Source organism: Mustelus asterias, unplaced genomic scaffold (assembly GCF_964213995.1).
Source record: "Mustelus asterias unplaced genomic scaffold, sMusAst1.hap1.1 HAP1_SCAFFOLD_1369, whole genome shotgun sequence".
NCBI lineage: Eukaryota > Metazoa > Chordata > Chondrichthyes > Carcharhiniformes > Triakidae > Mustelus > Mustelus asterias.
This window is the reverse complement of record NW_027591314.1, coordinates 23,002-39,607: the sequence shown is the minus strand read 5'-3', so window position 1 is coordinate 39,607 and position 16,606 is coordinate 23,002. Positions and strand designations below refer to the sequence as shown.

Below are 16,606 nucleotides of genomic sequence, written 5' to 3'. Positions count from 1 at the left end.
GTGTACATGCACTGTGCTGCCTCTGTGTACATGCACTGTGTTGCCTCTGTGTACATGCACTGTGCTGCCTCTCTGTGTACATGCACTGTGCTGCCTCTCTGTGTACATGCACTGTGTTGCCTCTCTGTGTACATGCACTGTGCTGCCTCTCTGTGTACATGCACTGTGCTGCCTCTCTGTGTACATGCACTGTGTTGCCTCTGTGTACATGCACTGTGCTGCCTCTCTGTGCACATGCACTGTGCTGCCTCTCTGTGTACATGCACTGTGCTGCCTCTCTGTGTACATGCACTGTGCTGCCTCTCTGTGTACATGCACTGTGCTGCCTCTCTGTGTACATGCACTGTGCTGCCTCTCTGTGTACATGCACTGTGTTGCCTCTGTGTACATGCACTGTGCTGCCTCTCTGTGCACATGCACTGTGCTGCCTCTCTGTGTACATGCACTGTGCTGCCTCTCTGTGTACATGCACTGTGCTGCCTCTCTGTGTACATGCACTGTGCTGCCTCTGTGTACATGCACTGTGTTGCCTCTGTGTACATGCACTGTGCTGCCTCTCTGTGTACATGCACTGTGCTGCCTCTCTGTGTACATGCACTGTGCTGCCTCTCTGTGCACATGCACCGTGCTGCCTCTCTGTGTACATGCACTGTGCTGCCTCTCTGTGTACATGCACTGTGCTGCCTCTCTGTGTACATGCACTGTGCTGCCTCTCTGTGTACATGCACTGTGCTGCCTCTCTGTGTACATGCACTGTGCTGCCTCTCTGTGCACATGCAATGTGCTGCCTCTCTGTGTACATGCACTGTGCTGCCTCTCTGTGTACATGCACTGTGCTGCCTCTGTGTACATGCACTGTGCTGCCTCTCTGTGTACATGCACTGTGCTGCCTCTCTGTGTACATGCACTGTGCTGCCTCTCTGTGTACATGCACTGTGCTGCCTCTCTGTGTACATGCACTGTGCTGCCTCTCTGTGTACATGCACTGTGCTGCCTCTCTGTGCACATGCAATGTGTTGCCTCTCTGTGTACATGCACTGTGCTGCCAGTCCCCATACGTTAGTCTGCAGTCCTATCGGGACAGATTTAGACTTCACACCTTCTTCAGCAACACTGATTACAGGGTGCACAAGAACCTTCATGTCCAGAGTCCGCAAGGAAGGATGTGAGGTACAAAGTTTTAAGGGGTGGTTGGCACTGCTGCCTCACAGCGCCAGGGACCCGGGTTCGATTCCCGGCTTGGGTCACTGTCTGTGTGGAGTCTGCACGTTCTCCCCATGTCTGCGTGGGTTTCCTCCGGGTGCTCTGCTTTCCTCCCACAGTCCGAAAGACGTGCGGGTTAGGTGCTAAATTCTCCCTCAGTGTAACCCGAACAGGAGTGTGGCATCTCGGGGAATTTCGCAGTAACTTCATTGCAGTGTTAATGTCAGCCGACTTGTGACTGCTAAATAAACTTTAACTTTAAAGTTTGGTTTATTGATTAGTATCACAAGTCGGCTTACATTAACACTGCAGTGAAGTTACTGTGAAGATCCCCGAGATGCCACACTCCTGTTCGGGTTACACTGAGGGAGAATTTAGCACCTAACCAGCACGTCTTTCAGACTGTGGGAGGAAACCGGAGCACCCGGAGGAAACCCACGCAGACACGGGGAGAACGTGCAAACTCCACACAGACAGTGACACAAGCGGGGATCGAACCCGGACCCCTGGCGCTGTGAGGCAGCAGCGCTAACCACTGCGCCGCCTCACAAAAAACCGATCTGGACTTCACAACCTTCTCCAGTCAGACTTAACGCAGGGTACACAAGAACCTTCGGGTCGGAGAGGAAGAACGTGCAGTACAAATGTACCTTTGACCTTGAAGGTACTACCTTAAGTCTCAGCAGCAACATGCTGACAATGCAAATACCTATCTCTATCACACACACACACACACACACACACACAGAAAATCAGCGATTAATCTGTTGACGGTCTGTCCAAAGCAGCCAGTTCTTTATGCCAGTCGTACAGTCTATACAACAGTTGAAGCCTGCGCGCACACACTCTTCCACAGCAATGACATGCGGTCAAGGCAAGCTATATAAAGACCAGGTTCCATCAGCACATCAAGTCAGAAGCACAGCCACTGGCACACCCCCCCCCCCCCCCCCCCCCCCCACACAGTGATTAGTGGAGCGCGCTCCCAAACGGGCACAACGCAGGGAGGGCGGGAGCGACACGACAATCCAGGCACTACCTTGACGATCAGCCTCCGGCGGGTGACCCGGGTGGTGACAATCTCCTCATCGTCGGAGCTGGTCTCGCTCTCGCCGAGCTCCTTGTCCAGCTCCTGGTGGATATATTTCAGGACAAATTGCAGCGTGTTCGACACGATCTGGAAGACATTCTGACAGCTGACGAGGAAAAAGCCAAGCAGGACCAAGCTGATGAGGAACTCACTCAGTAAGGTCAGCATCGTGGCTCGGCATGGCAACTGAAGACCCGGGCGGGCAGGAGGGCAGGAGGGCGGGCAGGCAGGAGGGCGGGCAGCTTACGTGGGCTAATTTTAGCTCTGCTGGCTCTGAGCGTCGCCTGCTCCACTCAATCCCTGTCAGCAGCTGGGAAACATTCCCAGGACATCTGACAGCTGGGAGCAACTGTTGCAGCAGCCCTGAGGCCGGGATTACAGGCACCAACCGACTCAACGCCTCTACTTTCTCAGGAGGCGAAGGAAATTCGGCATGTCCGCTATGACTCTCACCAACTTTTACAGATGCACCATTCTTTCGGGTTGTATCACAGCTTGGTATGGCTCCTGCTCTGCCCAAGACCACAAGAAACTACAAAGGGTCGTGAATGTAGCCCAATCCATCACGCAAACCAGCCTCCCATCCATTGACTCTGTCTACACTTCCCGCTGCCTCAGGAAAAGCAGCCAGCATAATCAAGGACCCCACACACCCCGGACATTCTCTCTTCCGCCTTCTTCCGTCGGGAAAATGATACAAAAGCCTGAGGTCACGTACCAACCGACTCAAGAACAGCTTCTTCCCTGCTGCTGTCAGACTTTTGAATGGACCTACCTCGCATTAAGCTGATCTTTCTCTACACCCTAGCTATGACTGTAACACCCTTTCCTTCCTTTCTCTATGAACGGTATGCTTTGTTTGTGTGGCGTGCAAGAAACAATACTTTTCACTGTGTCCCGATACATGTGACAATAATAAATCCAATCCAAGCTAACACTGTTTGAATATGAAAAGGTTTGGGAAAGACAGCTTGAACAAGGACTATAAGTGCTGCACTCCAAGTCAGTCAAATAAAAACGTTTATTCTGAAAGATGTGCTGGTTCGGGTGCATTGACCCGAACAGGCGCCAGACTGTGGGGTCTAGGGTAATTTCACAGTAACTTCATTGCAGTGTTAATGTAAGCCTTACTTGTGACTAATAAATAAACTTTTACTTCATTTATTAGTGTCACAAGTAGGCTTACATTAACACTGCAATGAAGTTACTGTGAAAATCCCCAGTCACCACACTCCGACGCCTGTTCGGGTTACACTGTGGGAGAATTTAGCACCTAACCAGCACGTCCTTCGGACTGTGGGAGGAAACCGGAGCACCCAGAGGAAACCCACGCAGACACGGGGAGAACGTGCAGACTCCGCACAGGCAGTGACCCGAGGCCGGGGATCGAACCCGGGTCCCTGGCGCTGTGAGGCAGCAGCGCTAACCCACTGTGCCGCCCCTGGATTCTGAACTTGCATTCCATTTAACTAATCTAATCATCCTCTGTCTTCCATTGGTTTAAGTCCCCCCAGTTAAACTGCATTTTTAACCGTGCCTCTTGCTGAGATGTCGCTGATTTTTCCCAAACTCTTTTGCCTCCCCGAACCCGGATCCGGGTGGAGCGTTTGGACGGGAAAGGCGGGTAGCACGGGGACGACTCGCTGTCCGTGGCTGCTGCTGGAAGCTAGATCCTGCTTCCCAGTCCCCGTACAGTGTATCTCACCATTTACAGTGCTGTACAACAGACAGATACTCCGCACGCACTTGCTCCTGATTCATCACATTGGCAAGTGGATAAATATTTTTGTGCCGAAATACCCGTAAGCTATTCGCATCTCTGCATCATAAACACCAAAGTGTCGCTCGGTGGAATCCCGCACGGTTAAAAATATATTCTTCCATCTTGCTCAAGAAGCAGCTTACTCTGCCAGCTGTTGGATACCAGCCAATGTGCCCTGAGTACCTGCAAGGGGCTCTCGACAAGATGTCTACCTGAACTGGGCTGTACGGGGAGGATCAGAGGCAGAAGGAGCCCGTCCCAGGGAGCAGGGTAAAGAAAGTGCACCGTGTCCAAGTCTCTCCTTCGAGCTCTGGACTCCTTGCTTTCAGAGGTGGAAAGTACTGCTTTGTACTTGGAAACATCGAAACTGGAGGCAGGAGGAGGCCATTTGGCCCTTCAAACCTGCTCCACCCTTCATTTTGATCATGGTTGATCATCAAATTCAATATCCTGATTCCCCCCCTTCCCCCCACCCCCCCCATATCCCTTGATCCCTTTAGCCCCAAGAGCTGTATCTAATTTCTTCTTGAAATCACACAACGTTTTGGCCTCAACTACTTTCTGTGGGAGTGAATTCCACACATTCCCCACCCTCTGGGTGAAGAAATTTCTCCTCACCTCAGTCCTAAAAAGGTTTACCCCCTTAGCCTCAAACGATGGGGCGGCGCGGGAGCACAGTGGTTAGCACAGCGCCAGGGACCCGAGTTTGATTGCCGGCTTGGGTCACTGTGTGGAGTTCTCCCCGTGTCTGCGTGGGTTTCCTCCGGGGGCTCCGGTTTCCTCCCACAGTCCCAAGATGTGCGGGTTAGGTGGATTGGCCGTGCTAAATTGCCCCTCGTGTCGGGGGATTAACGGGGTAAACATGAAGGGTTGTGGGGGATTGGGCCTGGGTGGGATTGCGGTCGGCGCAGACTCGATGGGCCGAACGGCCTCCTTTCTGTGTCAGAAACGATTCGGCAGCACTTCACACAGTCTGGAAACATTCAATTCTGTTTACGCCCAATTCTGTGATATTCCGTCAATTACCAACCTTCTTCTCCAACCCCTCTCTCTCTCTCACAGGCCACCTCCCTGGGTTCAGGTAGATTTTCTTTACGTTGTCACAGTGTGTGTGTGTGTGAGTGGCTTGTGGCGGTTTGAGCTTCCCTTTTGGAACCCAGCAGTGAAAGCACGTGGATAGGCCACAGGTTTCCTGCCGGAATGTTGAACGGGGGGAGAAGGAGGAGGGTGCAAGATGCCCGGAGTTGTCAGCTGGTGTTTATATTTGGAAACGCCATTACAGCAGGGAGCACTTGGCTCACGTTTCGACCCTTGGCCCTCTGCTGCTGCGAGCAGGGTAACTCCTGATTTGGCCTGGTTTAAAACCACCCCCTCCACCCTCCTAGAGTCACCCAGTCTATAAATGACCCAGACTAGCTTACCAGTTTCAAAATAAAAACCTCGGAGCGAAGCAACCTCTGGTCCACTTTGACCGTGAGTGCAGGGCAGCAGAATGGGGTCAGAAAGTTCAAAACCCTGTCACCCGGGCCTGTCCTGAAGGCCCCCCCCCTCCCCCACCGAGTCCAGCTGGGTCAGGGGGCTCAGTGTTAACCGCCGGATATTCCGTCAATGTCAAGAGTGAAGGGACGCTCCTTCAAAACTGAGATGAGGAGGAATTTCTTCAGCCGGAGGGCTGGGTGGATCCGTGGAACTCTTTGCCGCAGAAGGCTGTGGAGGCCGGGTCATTGAGTGTCTTTAAGACAGAGATAGATAGGTTCTTGATCAATAAGGGGATCGGGGGTTATGGGGAGAAGGCAGGAGAATGGGGATGAGAATCATATCAGCCATGATTGAATGGCGGAGCAGACTCGATGGGCTGAATGGCCTAATTCTGCTCCTATGTCTTATGGCTTCAATGAATGGGCAGTGGGATAACTTCCCTGCATTTAACACGCACCTCAATCCAAGTGGGATTGTTACCCATGCGACAAGCGGAAAACTCCAGTGACAGACGCGGATGCCATTGTTCTTGGATGAGTTTAAAGTTTGAGCTTATTTATTAGTGTCACAACTTGGCTTACATTAACAGTGCAATGAAGTTACTGTGAAAATCCCCCCGTCGCCACACTCCCAGCACCTGTTCGGGTTACACGGAGGGAGAATTTAGTCCCTAACCAACAGGTCTTTGGGACTGTGGGAGGAAACCGGAGCACCCGGAGGAAACCCACGCAGACACGGGGAGAACGTGCAGACTCCGCACAGAGGCTGGGAATCGAACCTGGGTCCTGGCGCTGTGAGGCAGCTGACCACGGTGCCACCCGTAAGAATCAGAACTACTTCACACGGCTGAGAACTCTCGCCAGGGGTCGAACCCAAGCCCCTTGTGGAACATCTCCCGGTGTTGAAAAGAGGTTACAATTGCTCAGACAATGGCACCGATGCTGCCAGCACAACGGGTTGTGATAATATCCCGTCAGGATGAACTCGGTTTCCATTTGCTTTGTCCTCACGTTCACCCGCCTCCTTCCCTGAGGGAGGTTTTGGTGATATTGGCAATTTGCCGGGAAAATCAATGCTGGTGGGCGATTCAATGTCACGAATCACCTATCTGATATAGAAAATTTAGAACTCGAAGCAGGAGTAGGCCATGCGACCCTTCGAGCCTACTCCGCCATTCATTACGATCACGGCTGATCATCCCAATTCAATATCCTGATCCCCCCTCTTCCCCCTTGATCCCTTTAGCCCCAAGGTGTACTTGCATAGCCTTGTTCGTGAACCCTGGGGTTGGACCAAATGTATTCCACCCCCACCCCCTTGCTCCGCCACCCAAAGGACTGCTGAATGGGGGATGGGAGATTCGGGTGTAGAAGACCCACGCCACACCAGGCTTTTACAGATGCACCATCGAAAGCATCCTTTCAGGTTGTATCACAGCTCGGTCTGGCTCCTGCTCTGCCCAAGACCGCAAGGAACTACAAAGGGTTGTGAACGTAGCCCAGTCCATCACTCAAAGTCTCACGCCGTGGGCGGCACGGTAGCACAGTGGTTAGCACTGCTGCTTCACAGCTCCAGGGTCCTGGGTTCGATTCCCGGCTCGGGTCACTGTCTGTGCGGAGTTTGCACATTCTCCTCGTGTCTGCGCGGGTTTCCTCCGGGTGCTCCGGTTTCCTCCCACAGTCCAAAGATGTGCGGGTTAGGTTGATTGGCCAGGTTAGAAATTGCCCCTTAGAGTCCTGAGATGCATAGGTTGGAGGGATTAGCGGGTAAATATGTGGGGGTAGGGCCTGGGTGGGATTGTGGTCGGTGCAGACTCGATGGGCCGAATGGCCTCCTTCTGCACTGTAGGGTTTCTATGATTCTATGATTCAAACCAGCCTCCCATCCATTGACTCCGTCTACACTTCCCGCTGCCTCGGAAAAGCAGCCAGCATAATCAAGGACCCCACGCACCCCGGACATTCTCTCTTCCACCTTCTTCCATTGGTAAAAAGATACAAAAGTCTGAGGTCACGCACCAACCGACTCAAGAACAGCTTCTTTCCCTGCTGCTGTCAGACATTTGAATGGACCTACCTCGCACTAAGTTGATCTTTCTCTACACCCTAACTCTGACTGTAACACTACATTCTCCACCCTCTCCTTTCCTTCTTTATGAACAGTATGCTTTTTCTGTATAGCACGCAAGAAACAATAGTTTTCACTGTATCCCAATACATGGGACAATAATAAATCAAATTAAAAATCAAAACCTTAAGTTGATCTTTCTCTACACCCTAGCTATGACTGTAACACTACATCCTGCACCCTCTCCTTTCCTTCTCTATGAACAGTATGCTTTGTCTGTATAGCGCACAAGAAACAATACTTTTCACTGTATGTTAATACATGTGATGGGGAGATGCAAGTGTTGGACTGGGGTGGGCACAGTAAGAAGTCTCACAACACCAGGTTAAAGTCCAACAAGTTTATTTGGAAACACGAGCTTTCGGAACACTGCCCCTTCATCAAGTGATGAATTTAATCCTCACCTGATGAAGGAGCGAGACTCCGAAAGCTCGTGATACCGAATAAACCTTTAACCTGGTGTTGTGAGACTTCTTACTGTGCCTATAATAAATCAAATCCAATCTCTTTATCCACATTGACTTGGATGGTCGAGAGTTGCGTCTTGAATTTCACCCAGCTGTTTTATGATATTGGCAGAAACCCAATACTCGTTTTTAGGGAATTCCTGCTCCAATTCCACCCCGCACCCGAAACAAAGACAAGGAAGAAGCCTCTCACCTCCTCACTCGAATCTACCACTTCCTCTTCCACGGTTATCCAGCTACTCCTTGGGTCAGAGGGCCGGCGGAACACGGAGCTGGCCGACGACAGGCAGAGGGGATTCTCCACGTCCTTCAGGTCCATGTAACGCAGCGACTTCAGCTGCGCCTTGTCTTCCACCGGCTGCACCAGCTTCTCCTCGGTCACCCTCAGCCTGCCCGACTCCAGCTTGGCGATGGGCGGTAGGTTCTCCGTCGGCCTCTGCTCCAGGACCTCGGCCCAGGCCTCCTTCTGCGAAATGACGAAGCTGGGCTTCCAGGACTCAGCGATGGAGGGCGCACCCGAGGTCCCTTCAAACTCAGGGACCCTCCCTCTCTCCTCATGTACCGTCTGGTAGGACACAATGGAACTGTAAGGCAACACCCGGGACCTTGTGGTGGGGGGGTGGGGGAGAGAAAAGAGAAATTGGTACAAAATTAACTCTGCCCTGGAGGCGTGGGGAAAGTCAGGAGGTACATGGATGGATCAGGAGCGGAGGACTAACAAAGAGAGTGGTCGAACTGCATTGCAAAGGGAAACTCAGGTGGATAAAGTCAACTGTGGCTTTGACCTTGGCATGTCCAGGAGACAGAGGTGCCCTGTTGTTCAACCCCATTACGGGGCCAACATTCTCAATGCACTTCCCATTGAGCAGATCTGCCTGGGTGGAGAAGAACTTCCATCACCAGTTGGACTATCTTGTGAGGCTAAGCTTTGTGTGTGCTGGCTGTGCTTCCACTCCATTCCATTCAATGGAATTAAACATTCAAAGGGGCTGTTCCTATCCACCGGCGCCAATTTACCAGCCTCCCATCCACTGACTCCGTCTACACTTCCCGCTGTCTTGGAAAAGCAGCCAGCATAATCAAGGACCCCACGCACCCCGGACATTCTCTCTTCCATCTTCTTCCATCGGGAAAAAGATACAAAAGTCTGAGGTCACGTACCAACCGACTCAAGAACAGCTTCTTCCCCGCTGCTGTCAGACTTTTGAATGGACCTACCTTATATTAAGTTGATCTTTCTCTACACCCTAGCTATGACTGTAACACGACAGTCTGCGCTCTCTCCTTTCCTTCTCTATGAACGGTATGCTTTGTCTGTATAGCACGCAAGAAACAATACTTTTCACTGTATCCCAATACATGTGACAATAATAAATCAAATCAAATATTAAGTTGATCTTTCTCTACATCCTAGCTATGACTGTAACACTACATTCTGCACCCTCTCCTTTTCTTCCCCCCTGTGTACTCTATGAATGGTATGCTTTGCCTGTACATGTGACAATAATAAATCAAATCAAATCAAGTAAATATATCTATATACACAAGGAGCTTCCCTTGTATATTTCAGAGTTCGGGATAAGGTTCCCAATTACCTGTCTACATTCTGGTCTGGCCACTTGGACTCTGCGATCTCACTCCTCAGGGTGGGTGACCCTGTCCATCCGTCATGTGTCTTGGGCTGCCCTGCAACAACAGACATGCCATTCTGTGCATTCAGATCCTGGGCCTGCTCGGCCGGACTCTGTCCTTCTGTCATCTCAGCTTTGCCCTCTGACCTCTGAGCTCCTTCACTGTCGAGCAAATCGACCAGGCCATTGATGGCGTCCGAATCCACCGGGTCCTCCTCCGTGAGGTTGAGGGAGTTCGGCCCGTCAGCAGGGAGCGTCTCGTCAGCTCTGCTGCAGTCCAGGGAGGAGTCTTCGGCCATGACCAGGGGCGGCACGCCGCCCGAGGACCAGACGTTCACGTCGGAGATCTCCATCAGGGAATCGTTGTCAGCGCGTGCCATGGGGATGCCATCCAGGCTGGCGACATCATTCCAAAACTGGTCAGCTTGAAGTGGAGATGGCATCTTATAGTGAAGGGAAGCAGGAGAAAGCATCTCATCCTGCACTGGAGTGAAACCTATACAAGCAGACAGAGCAAATCTGCACAAGCCATACCAGCATTAAACCATCACACGAGGGGAGGGAGGGGGGGGGGGGGGGGAGGAGGAAGGTGGGGAGGGGGTAGGGGAGAGATGGACCACCAGAGATCTCCTAATCCACCAGGCGTTATTCAATCAATAGGTTCATTGGCAGCCGTGTTGCATTCTGCAGAACTATCTTTGGGCAATAGGTTAACCGTTCCAGAAAGAACCATGACCGAAAGTCAAGTAATGTTTCTTTATCAGTGTCACACCGCAATGGAGTTACTGTGAAAATCCCCCAGTTGCCACACTCCGGTGCCTGTTCACTGAGGGAGAATTTAGCCTGGCTAATGCACCGAACCTGCACATCTTTGGACACTAAGGGGAAATTTAGCACGGCCAATCCACCTAACCTGCACATCTTTGGACACTAATGAGCAATTTAGCATGGCCAATCCACCTAACCTACACATCTTTGGACACTAAGGGGCAATTTAGCATGGCCAATCCACCTCACCTGCACATCTTTGGAAACTAAGGGGCAATTTAGCACGGCCAATCCACCTAACCTGCACATCTTTGGACACTAAGGGGCAATTTAGCACGGCCAATCCACCTAACCTACACATCTTTGGACACTAAGGGGCAATTTAGCGTGGCCAATCCACCTAACCTGCACATCTTTGGACACTAAGGGGCAATTTAGCATGGCCAATCCACCTAACCTGCACATCTTTGGACACTAAGGGGCAATTTAGCATGGCCAATCCACCTAACCTACACATCTTTGGACACTAAGGGGCAATTTAGCATGGCCAATCCACCTAACCTACCCATCTTTGGACACTAAGGGGCAATTTAGCGTGGCCAATCCACCTAACCTGCACATCTTTGGACACTAATGGGCAATTTAGCATGGCCAATCCACCTAACCCACCCCTCTTTGGACTGTGGGAGGAAACCGGAGCATGCGGAGGAAACCCACGCAGACACGGGGAGAACGTGCAAATTCCGCACTGACAGTGATAAGCAGGGAATCGAACCCGCATCCCTGGCGCTGTGAGGCAGCAGTGCTAATCACTGTGCTACAAGAAACTACAAAGGGTCATGAATGTAGCCCAGTCCCACCACACAAACCAGCCTCCCATCCATTGACTCCGTCTACACTTCCCGCTGCCCTCGGGGAAAAGCAGCCAACATAATCAAGGACCCCACAAACCCCGGACATTCTCTCTTCCACCTTCTTCCGTCGGGAAAAAGATTCAAAAGTCTGAGGTCACGCACCAACCGACTCAAGAACAGCTTCTTCCCTGCTGACATCAGACTTTTGAATAGGCCTCCCCTAAAGGCATTGGAAATGAGGAGAGGTTGAATAAACTGGGATTGTTTTTACTGGAAAGACAGAGACTGAGGGGAGACCTGAGAGAGGTCTACAAAATGATGAGAGGCACAGACAGGGTGGATAGTCAGAGGCTTTTTCCCCAGGGTGGAAGTGTCAATGACAAGGGGGCACAGGTTCAAGGTGAGAGGGGGAAAGTTTAAGGAGATGTGCGGGGGAAGTTTTTCACACAGAGAGTGGTGGGTGCCTGGAACGCACTGCCAGGGGAGGTGGTGGAAGGAGGAACATGAGCAACATTTAAGAGGCATCTGGATGGATACATGAATAGGGAGGGAATAGAGGGATACGGACCGAGTAAGGGAAGAAGGTTTCTTTTTAGTTTAGTTGGGGCATCACGATTCGCATGGGCTTGGAGGGCCGAAGGGCCTCCTGTGCTGGACTTTTCTTGTACTTTTTTTTACACACTAGGTCCGTGGCAGTAACACTGCCTCACAGCACCAGAGACTCGGGTTCGATTCCCGGCTTGGGTGATTGTGCGTGGAGTTTGCACATTCGCCCCGTGTCTGCGTGGGTTTCCTCCGGGTGCTCCGGTTTCCTCCCACAGTCCAAAGATGTGCGGATTGGGTTGATTGACTGTGCTAAATTGCCCCTTAGTATCAGGGGGATTGGGAGGGTAAATATATGTGGGGTTACGGTGCAGGCTCGATGGGCCAAATGGCTTCCTTCTGCATTGCGGGGATCCTATGATTCTATAACTACGATTCCCCGTACAAAGAGGATGAATGTTCATTGACTGAAATGGATGATCTGAGAAATTCCCTGTGGTAGTTTTGGAATTTGCTGGTTCCCGATGTAGGGATCAATCTCGACACGGCTGGACACTGTTCCGCTGAAACTGGACACATGGAACGGTCAGTCATAAACCCCAAAGATAGTCACGCGTGAGGGGAAGAAATTACTTCCAGCCCAATCAATCAGCGTGAGTCTTTTGCAAGTTCAAAGCGTCGCCAGGAACTCATTGCTTCAGACTCCCAATGTTAGTGATAATGAGACTCTTTGGATTATTATTTGAGCCTTCTCACTGCCTGATATTCGAGGCCTTTGGAATTGGATCAATCATTGTGCTGGAGTCCAGTTTAGATCAGGAAACCCGAACGAGCAGCTATAAACACACACGCACGTGAAGTGAAATGTTGGCGAGAACTGTATGTCTGGGGGAAGCTCATACAATTCTCAAAATGGATCACGACGCGTTTGTGATTCAAGAATATTTCCAAGCCAATTATTTTGGGATTTGTCTCCCGCCCGAACACCAGCAAAAATGTGGAATCCATGTTTTCGTTGGGCCTGGTTCCGGAGAGAGCAACTTTCCGATCGGATGGGTGGTCCATCCTCCCCGATGCTGCTGGGATTAACGACTTGCAAAGCTGGGTGGGTGGAAGGGACGGGGGGGAGAGGGGGGGGGGGGGGTTATCATTCCGTTCTGTGGGAAAACAAAACAAGAAGCAAACACGTCAGACAGGTTCAATTCCGTGCCCTGCTGTTCCCACCGGGGGCTCCCGCACAGTGCATTTGAATCCCGTCGCTTTGGAGATAGCGGGAACGCCATTCCAGCTCCGGATTCACATGCACTGTGTTTGGAGAAACACTGAATGGATTATCAGACGGGTGGATTCCCGCTGGCCTCACTGTCAACCTTTCAGTGTCTCCCCCCCTCGAAAGGCCGTGCCAGCGTGCACAAACAAACAAACCAGCTGGGAGCAGGAGTAGGCCACTCTGCCCCTCGAGCCTGCCCCGCCATTCAATAAGGTCAGGGCCCATCTGCTTGTGTTCCAAATCCCACATTCCCTACCTACCCTGCGTGGGTTTCCTCCGGGTGCTCCGGTTTCCTCCCACCCTCCAAAGATGTGTAGCTTAGGGGGACTGGCCATGCTAAATTGTCCCTTAGATCCCAAAAATTTGTAGGTTCGGGGGATTGGCCATGCTAAATTGCCCCTTAGTGCCCAAAGATGTGTAGGTTAGGTGGATTGGCCATGCTGAATTGTCCCTTAGTGTCCAAAGATGTGTAGGTTAGGTGGATTGGCCATGCTGAATTGTCCCTTAGTGCCCAAAGATGTGAAGGTTAGGTGGATTGGCCATGCTGAATTGTCCCTTAATGCCCAAAGATGTGTAAGTTCGGGGGATTGGCCATTCTAAATTGTCCCTTAGTGTCCAAAAATGTACAGGTTAGGTGGATTGGTCATGTTAAATTGTCCCTTAGTGTCCAAAGATGTGTCGGTTTGGGGGATTGGCCATGCTAAAATATTCCTTAGTGTCCAAAGATTTGTAGCTTTGGAGGATTGTCCACGCTAAATTGTCCCTTAGTGTCCAAACATTTGTAGGTTCGGGGAATTGGCCATGCTAAATTGCCCCTTAGTGCCCAAAGATGTGATGGTTAGGTGGATCGGCCATGCTGAATTGTCCCTTAGTGTCCAAAGATGTGCGGGTTAGGTGGGTTGGCCATGCTAAATTGCCCCTTAACGTGAGGGAGATGAGCGGGGTAAATGCGCAGGGTTACGGGGATAGGGCCTGGGTGGGATTGTTGTCGATGCAGGCCTGATGGGCTGAATGGCTTCTTTCTGTACTGTCGGGATTCTATGATTCTAGCCCCCGACAACGTTTGATCCCCTTGCCCAACAAGAATCTATTTCCTTCCACCTTAGAAACATTCAGTAACGCCCCCTCTCCCATCGCCTTCTGAAGCAGAGAGTTACAAAGTCGCACAACTCTGATCGAAAACAAATCCTCCTCATCTCACTCCTGTCAGAGCGACCCCCAATTTGAAAACCGTGCCCCCTTGTTCTGAACTCTTCCACAAGAGGAAACATCCTTTCAATGTCCACCTTGTCAATACAGTTCAGGATCTGAAACATTTCAATATGTATAGCCACGAGTTCTGTTGGATATGACATCTCTTCAGGTGAAGGAGATACCCCCTGGACAATTCTCCGTCAATAGAAATCTCCCCTCCCCCGGGTTGTGTCGTTAAGCTCCAGTGATGATTCTGAGAGCAGCGTTGTGCGATGGAGTTGTACTGTATTCACCAACAAGTGAATAGTCAAGAGGACAAAGTCTCTGCACTGAACATACAATCCCTACAGTGCAGAAGGAGGCCATTCAGCCCATCGAGCCTGCACCGACCACAATCCCACCCAGGCCCTATCCCGGTAACCCCATGCATTTACCCTGCTAATCCCTCTAACCCACACATCCCAAGACACTGAGGCAATTTAGCATGGCCAATCCACCTAACCTACACATCTTTGGACACTAAGGGGCAATTTAGCATGGCCAATCCACCTAACCTGCACATCTTTGGACACTAAGGGGCAATTTAGCCTGGCCAATCCACGTAACCTACATATATTTGGACACTAAGGGGCAATCCACCTAACCTGCACATCTTTGTAGTGTGGGAGGAAACCAGAGCACCCGGAGGAAACCCACGCAGACACGGGAGAGAATGTGCAAACTTCATACAGACATTGACCCAAGCCGGGAATTGAACCCGGGTCCCTGGCGCTGTGAGGCAGTACTGCTAACCACTGTGCCACCGTGTCACCCATCTCTGCCATCACAATACTTCAAACAGGAAACAGAATATGGCCAAGGAATTATGTACCAGTCAGTCTAACACCAGTGATGGGAAAGATAATGGAATCCTTACCAAAGGAAAACTCAAGAATGATGCAAGATGCACTGCAGCAATTCACCAAAGATCCTTAGACGGCACCTTCCAAACCCATGACCTGTTCCATCTGGAAGGACAAGGGCAGCAGATACATGGGGAACACCACCACCTGCAAGTTCCCCTCCAAGCCACTCACCATCCTGACTTGGAAATATATCGCCGTTCCTTCGCAGTCGCTGGGTCAAAATCCTGGAATTCCCTCCCTAACGGCATTGTGGGTCGACCCACAGCCTGTGGACTGCAGCGATTCAAGATGGCGGCTCACCACCACCTTCTCAAGGGGCAACTAGGGATGGGCAATAAATGCTGGGCCCAGCCAGCGACGCTCATGTCCCACGAATGAATAAAAAGAAAGTCAGCAGGGGTTGCAAAATTCGTGGACCTTCGTGGACCACTGAATTCTTTGAAGACCGAAAGGCCATAACTGCTGGGCGGAGTCTGTAACATGTGGCGAGGGCACCAACAGGAGGGAAAAATCGATTTGACCTCGTCTTCACAAACCTCCCTGTCGCAGATCCATCCGTCAATGTTGGTATGAGTGGGTGACCATCACGTAGTCCTTGTGGAGGCAAAGACCTGGTCACTCAATGCAGTGGTATTTCACAAGCTTAAGTTGAAGTATAATGGAAATGCCTGCAGTGATAGTGGAGTCAGACACTTTAGGAACATTTAAGCGGTTATTGGATAGGCACATGGAGCACACCAGGATGATAGGGAGTGGGATAGCTTGATCTTGGTTTCAGATAAAGCTCGGCACAACATCGTGGGCCAAAGGGCCTGTTCTGTGCTGTACTGTTCTATGTTCTATAAGGGGTTTACTATAGGCCGCCCAACAGCCAACGGGAGATTGAGGAACAGATATGTAGGCAGATTTTGGCAAGGTGTAAAAGTAACAGGGTTGTTGTGGTGGGAGATTTTAATTTCCCATATTTTGACTGGGACTCACTTAGTGCTAGGGGCGTGGATGGGGCAGAGTTTGTAAGGAGCATCCAGGAGGGTTTCTTGAAACAGTATGTAGATAGTCCAACTAGGGAAGGGGCCGTACTGGACCTGGTATTGGGGAATGAGCCCGACCAAGTGGTCGATGTTTCAGTAGGGGAGCAGTTTGGGAACAGTGACCACAATTCAGTAAGCTTTAAGGTACTGATGGATAAAGATAAGTGTAGTCCTCAAGTTAAGGTGCTAAACTGGGGGAAGGCTAATTACAACAATGTGAGGCAGGGACTGAAGAATGTAGATTGGGGGCAGATGTTTGAGGGCAAATCAACATCTGGCATG

The 16,606-nt window shown here is 51.1% G+C and overlaps 1 protein-coding gene across 3 annotated transcripts in view; it reads right to left on the bottom strand.

The window, feature by feature from the left end:
* The window catches only part of LOC144488199 (ankyrin-1-like), a 60,904-nt gene that overhangs the window by 25,194 nt on the left and 19,104 nt on the right, over window positions 1–16,606 (bottom strand). For 2 of the 3 annotated variants that reach the window (XM_078206227.1, XM_078206228.1), the window contains exon 1: window positions 2,243–3,220. In XM_078206227.1, the coding sequence (XP_078062353.1) occupies window positions 2,243–2,461 (219 nt within the window). In that variant the 5' untranslated portion in view covers window positions 2,462–3,220. Of the gene's footprint in view, window positions 1–2,242; window positions 3,221–8,321; window positions 8,734–9,723; window positions 10,256–16,606 lie in introns of those variants that run through there. The other variant, XM_078206226.1, reaches the window with a different exon arrangement.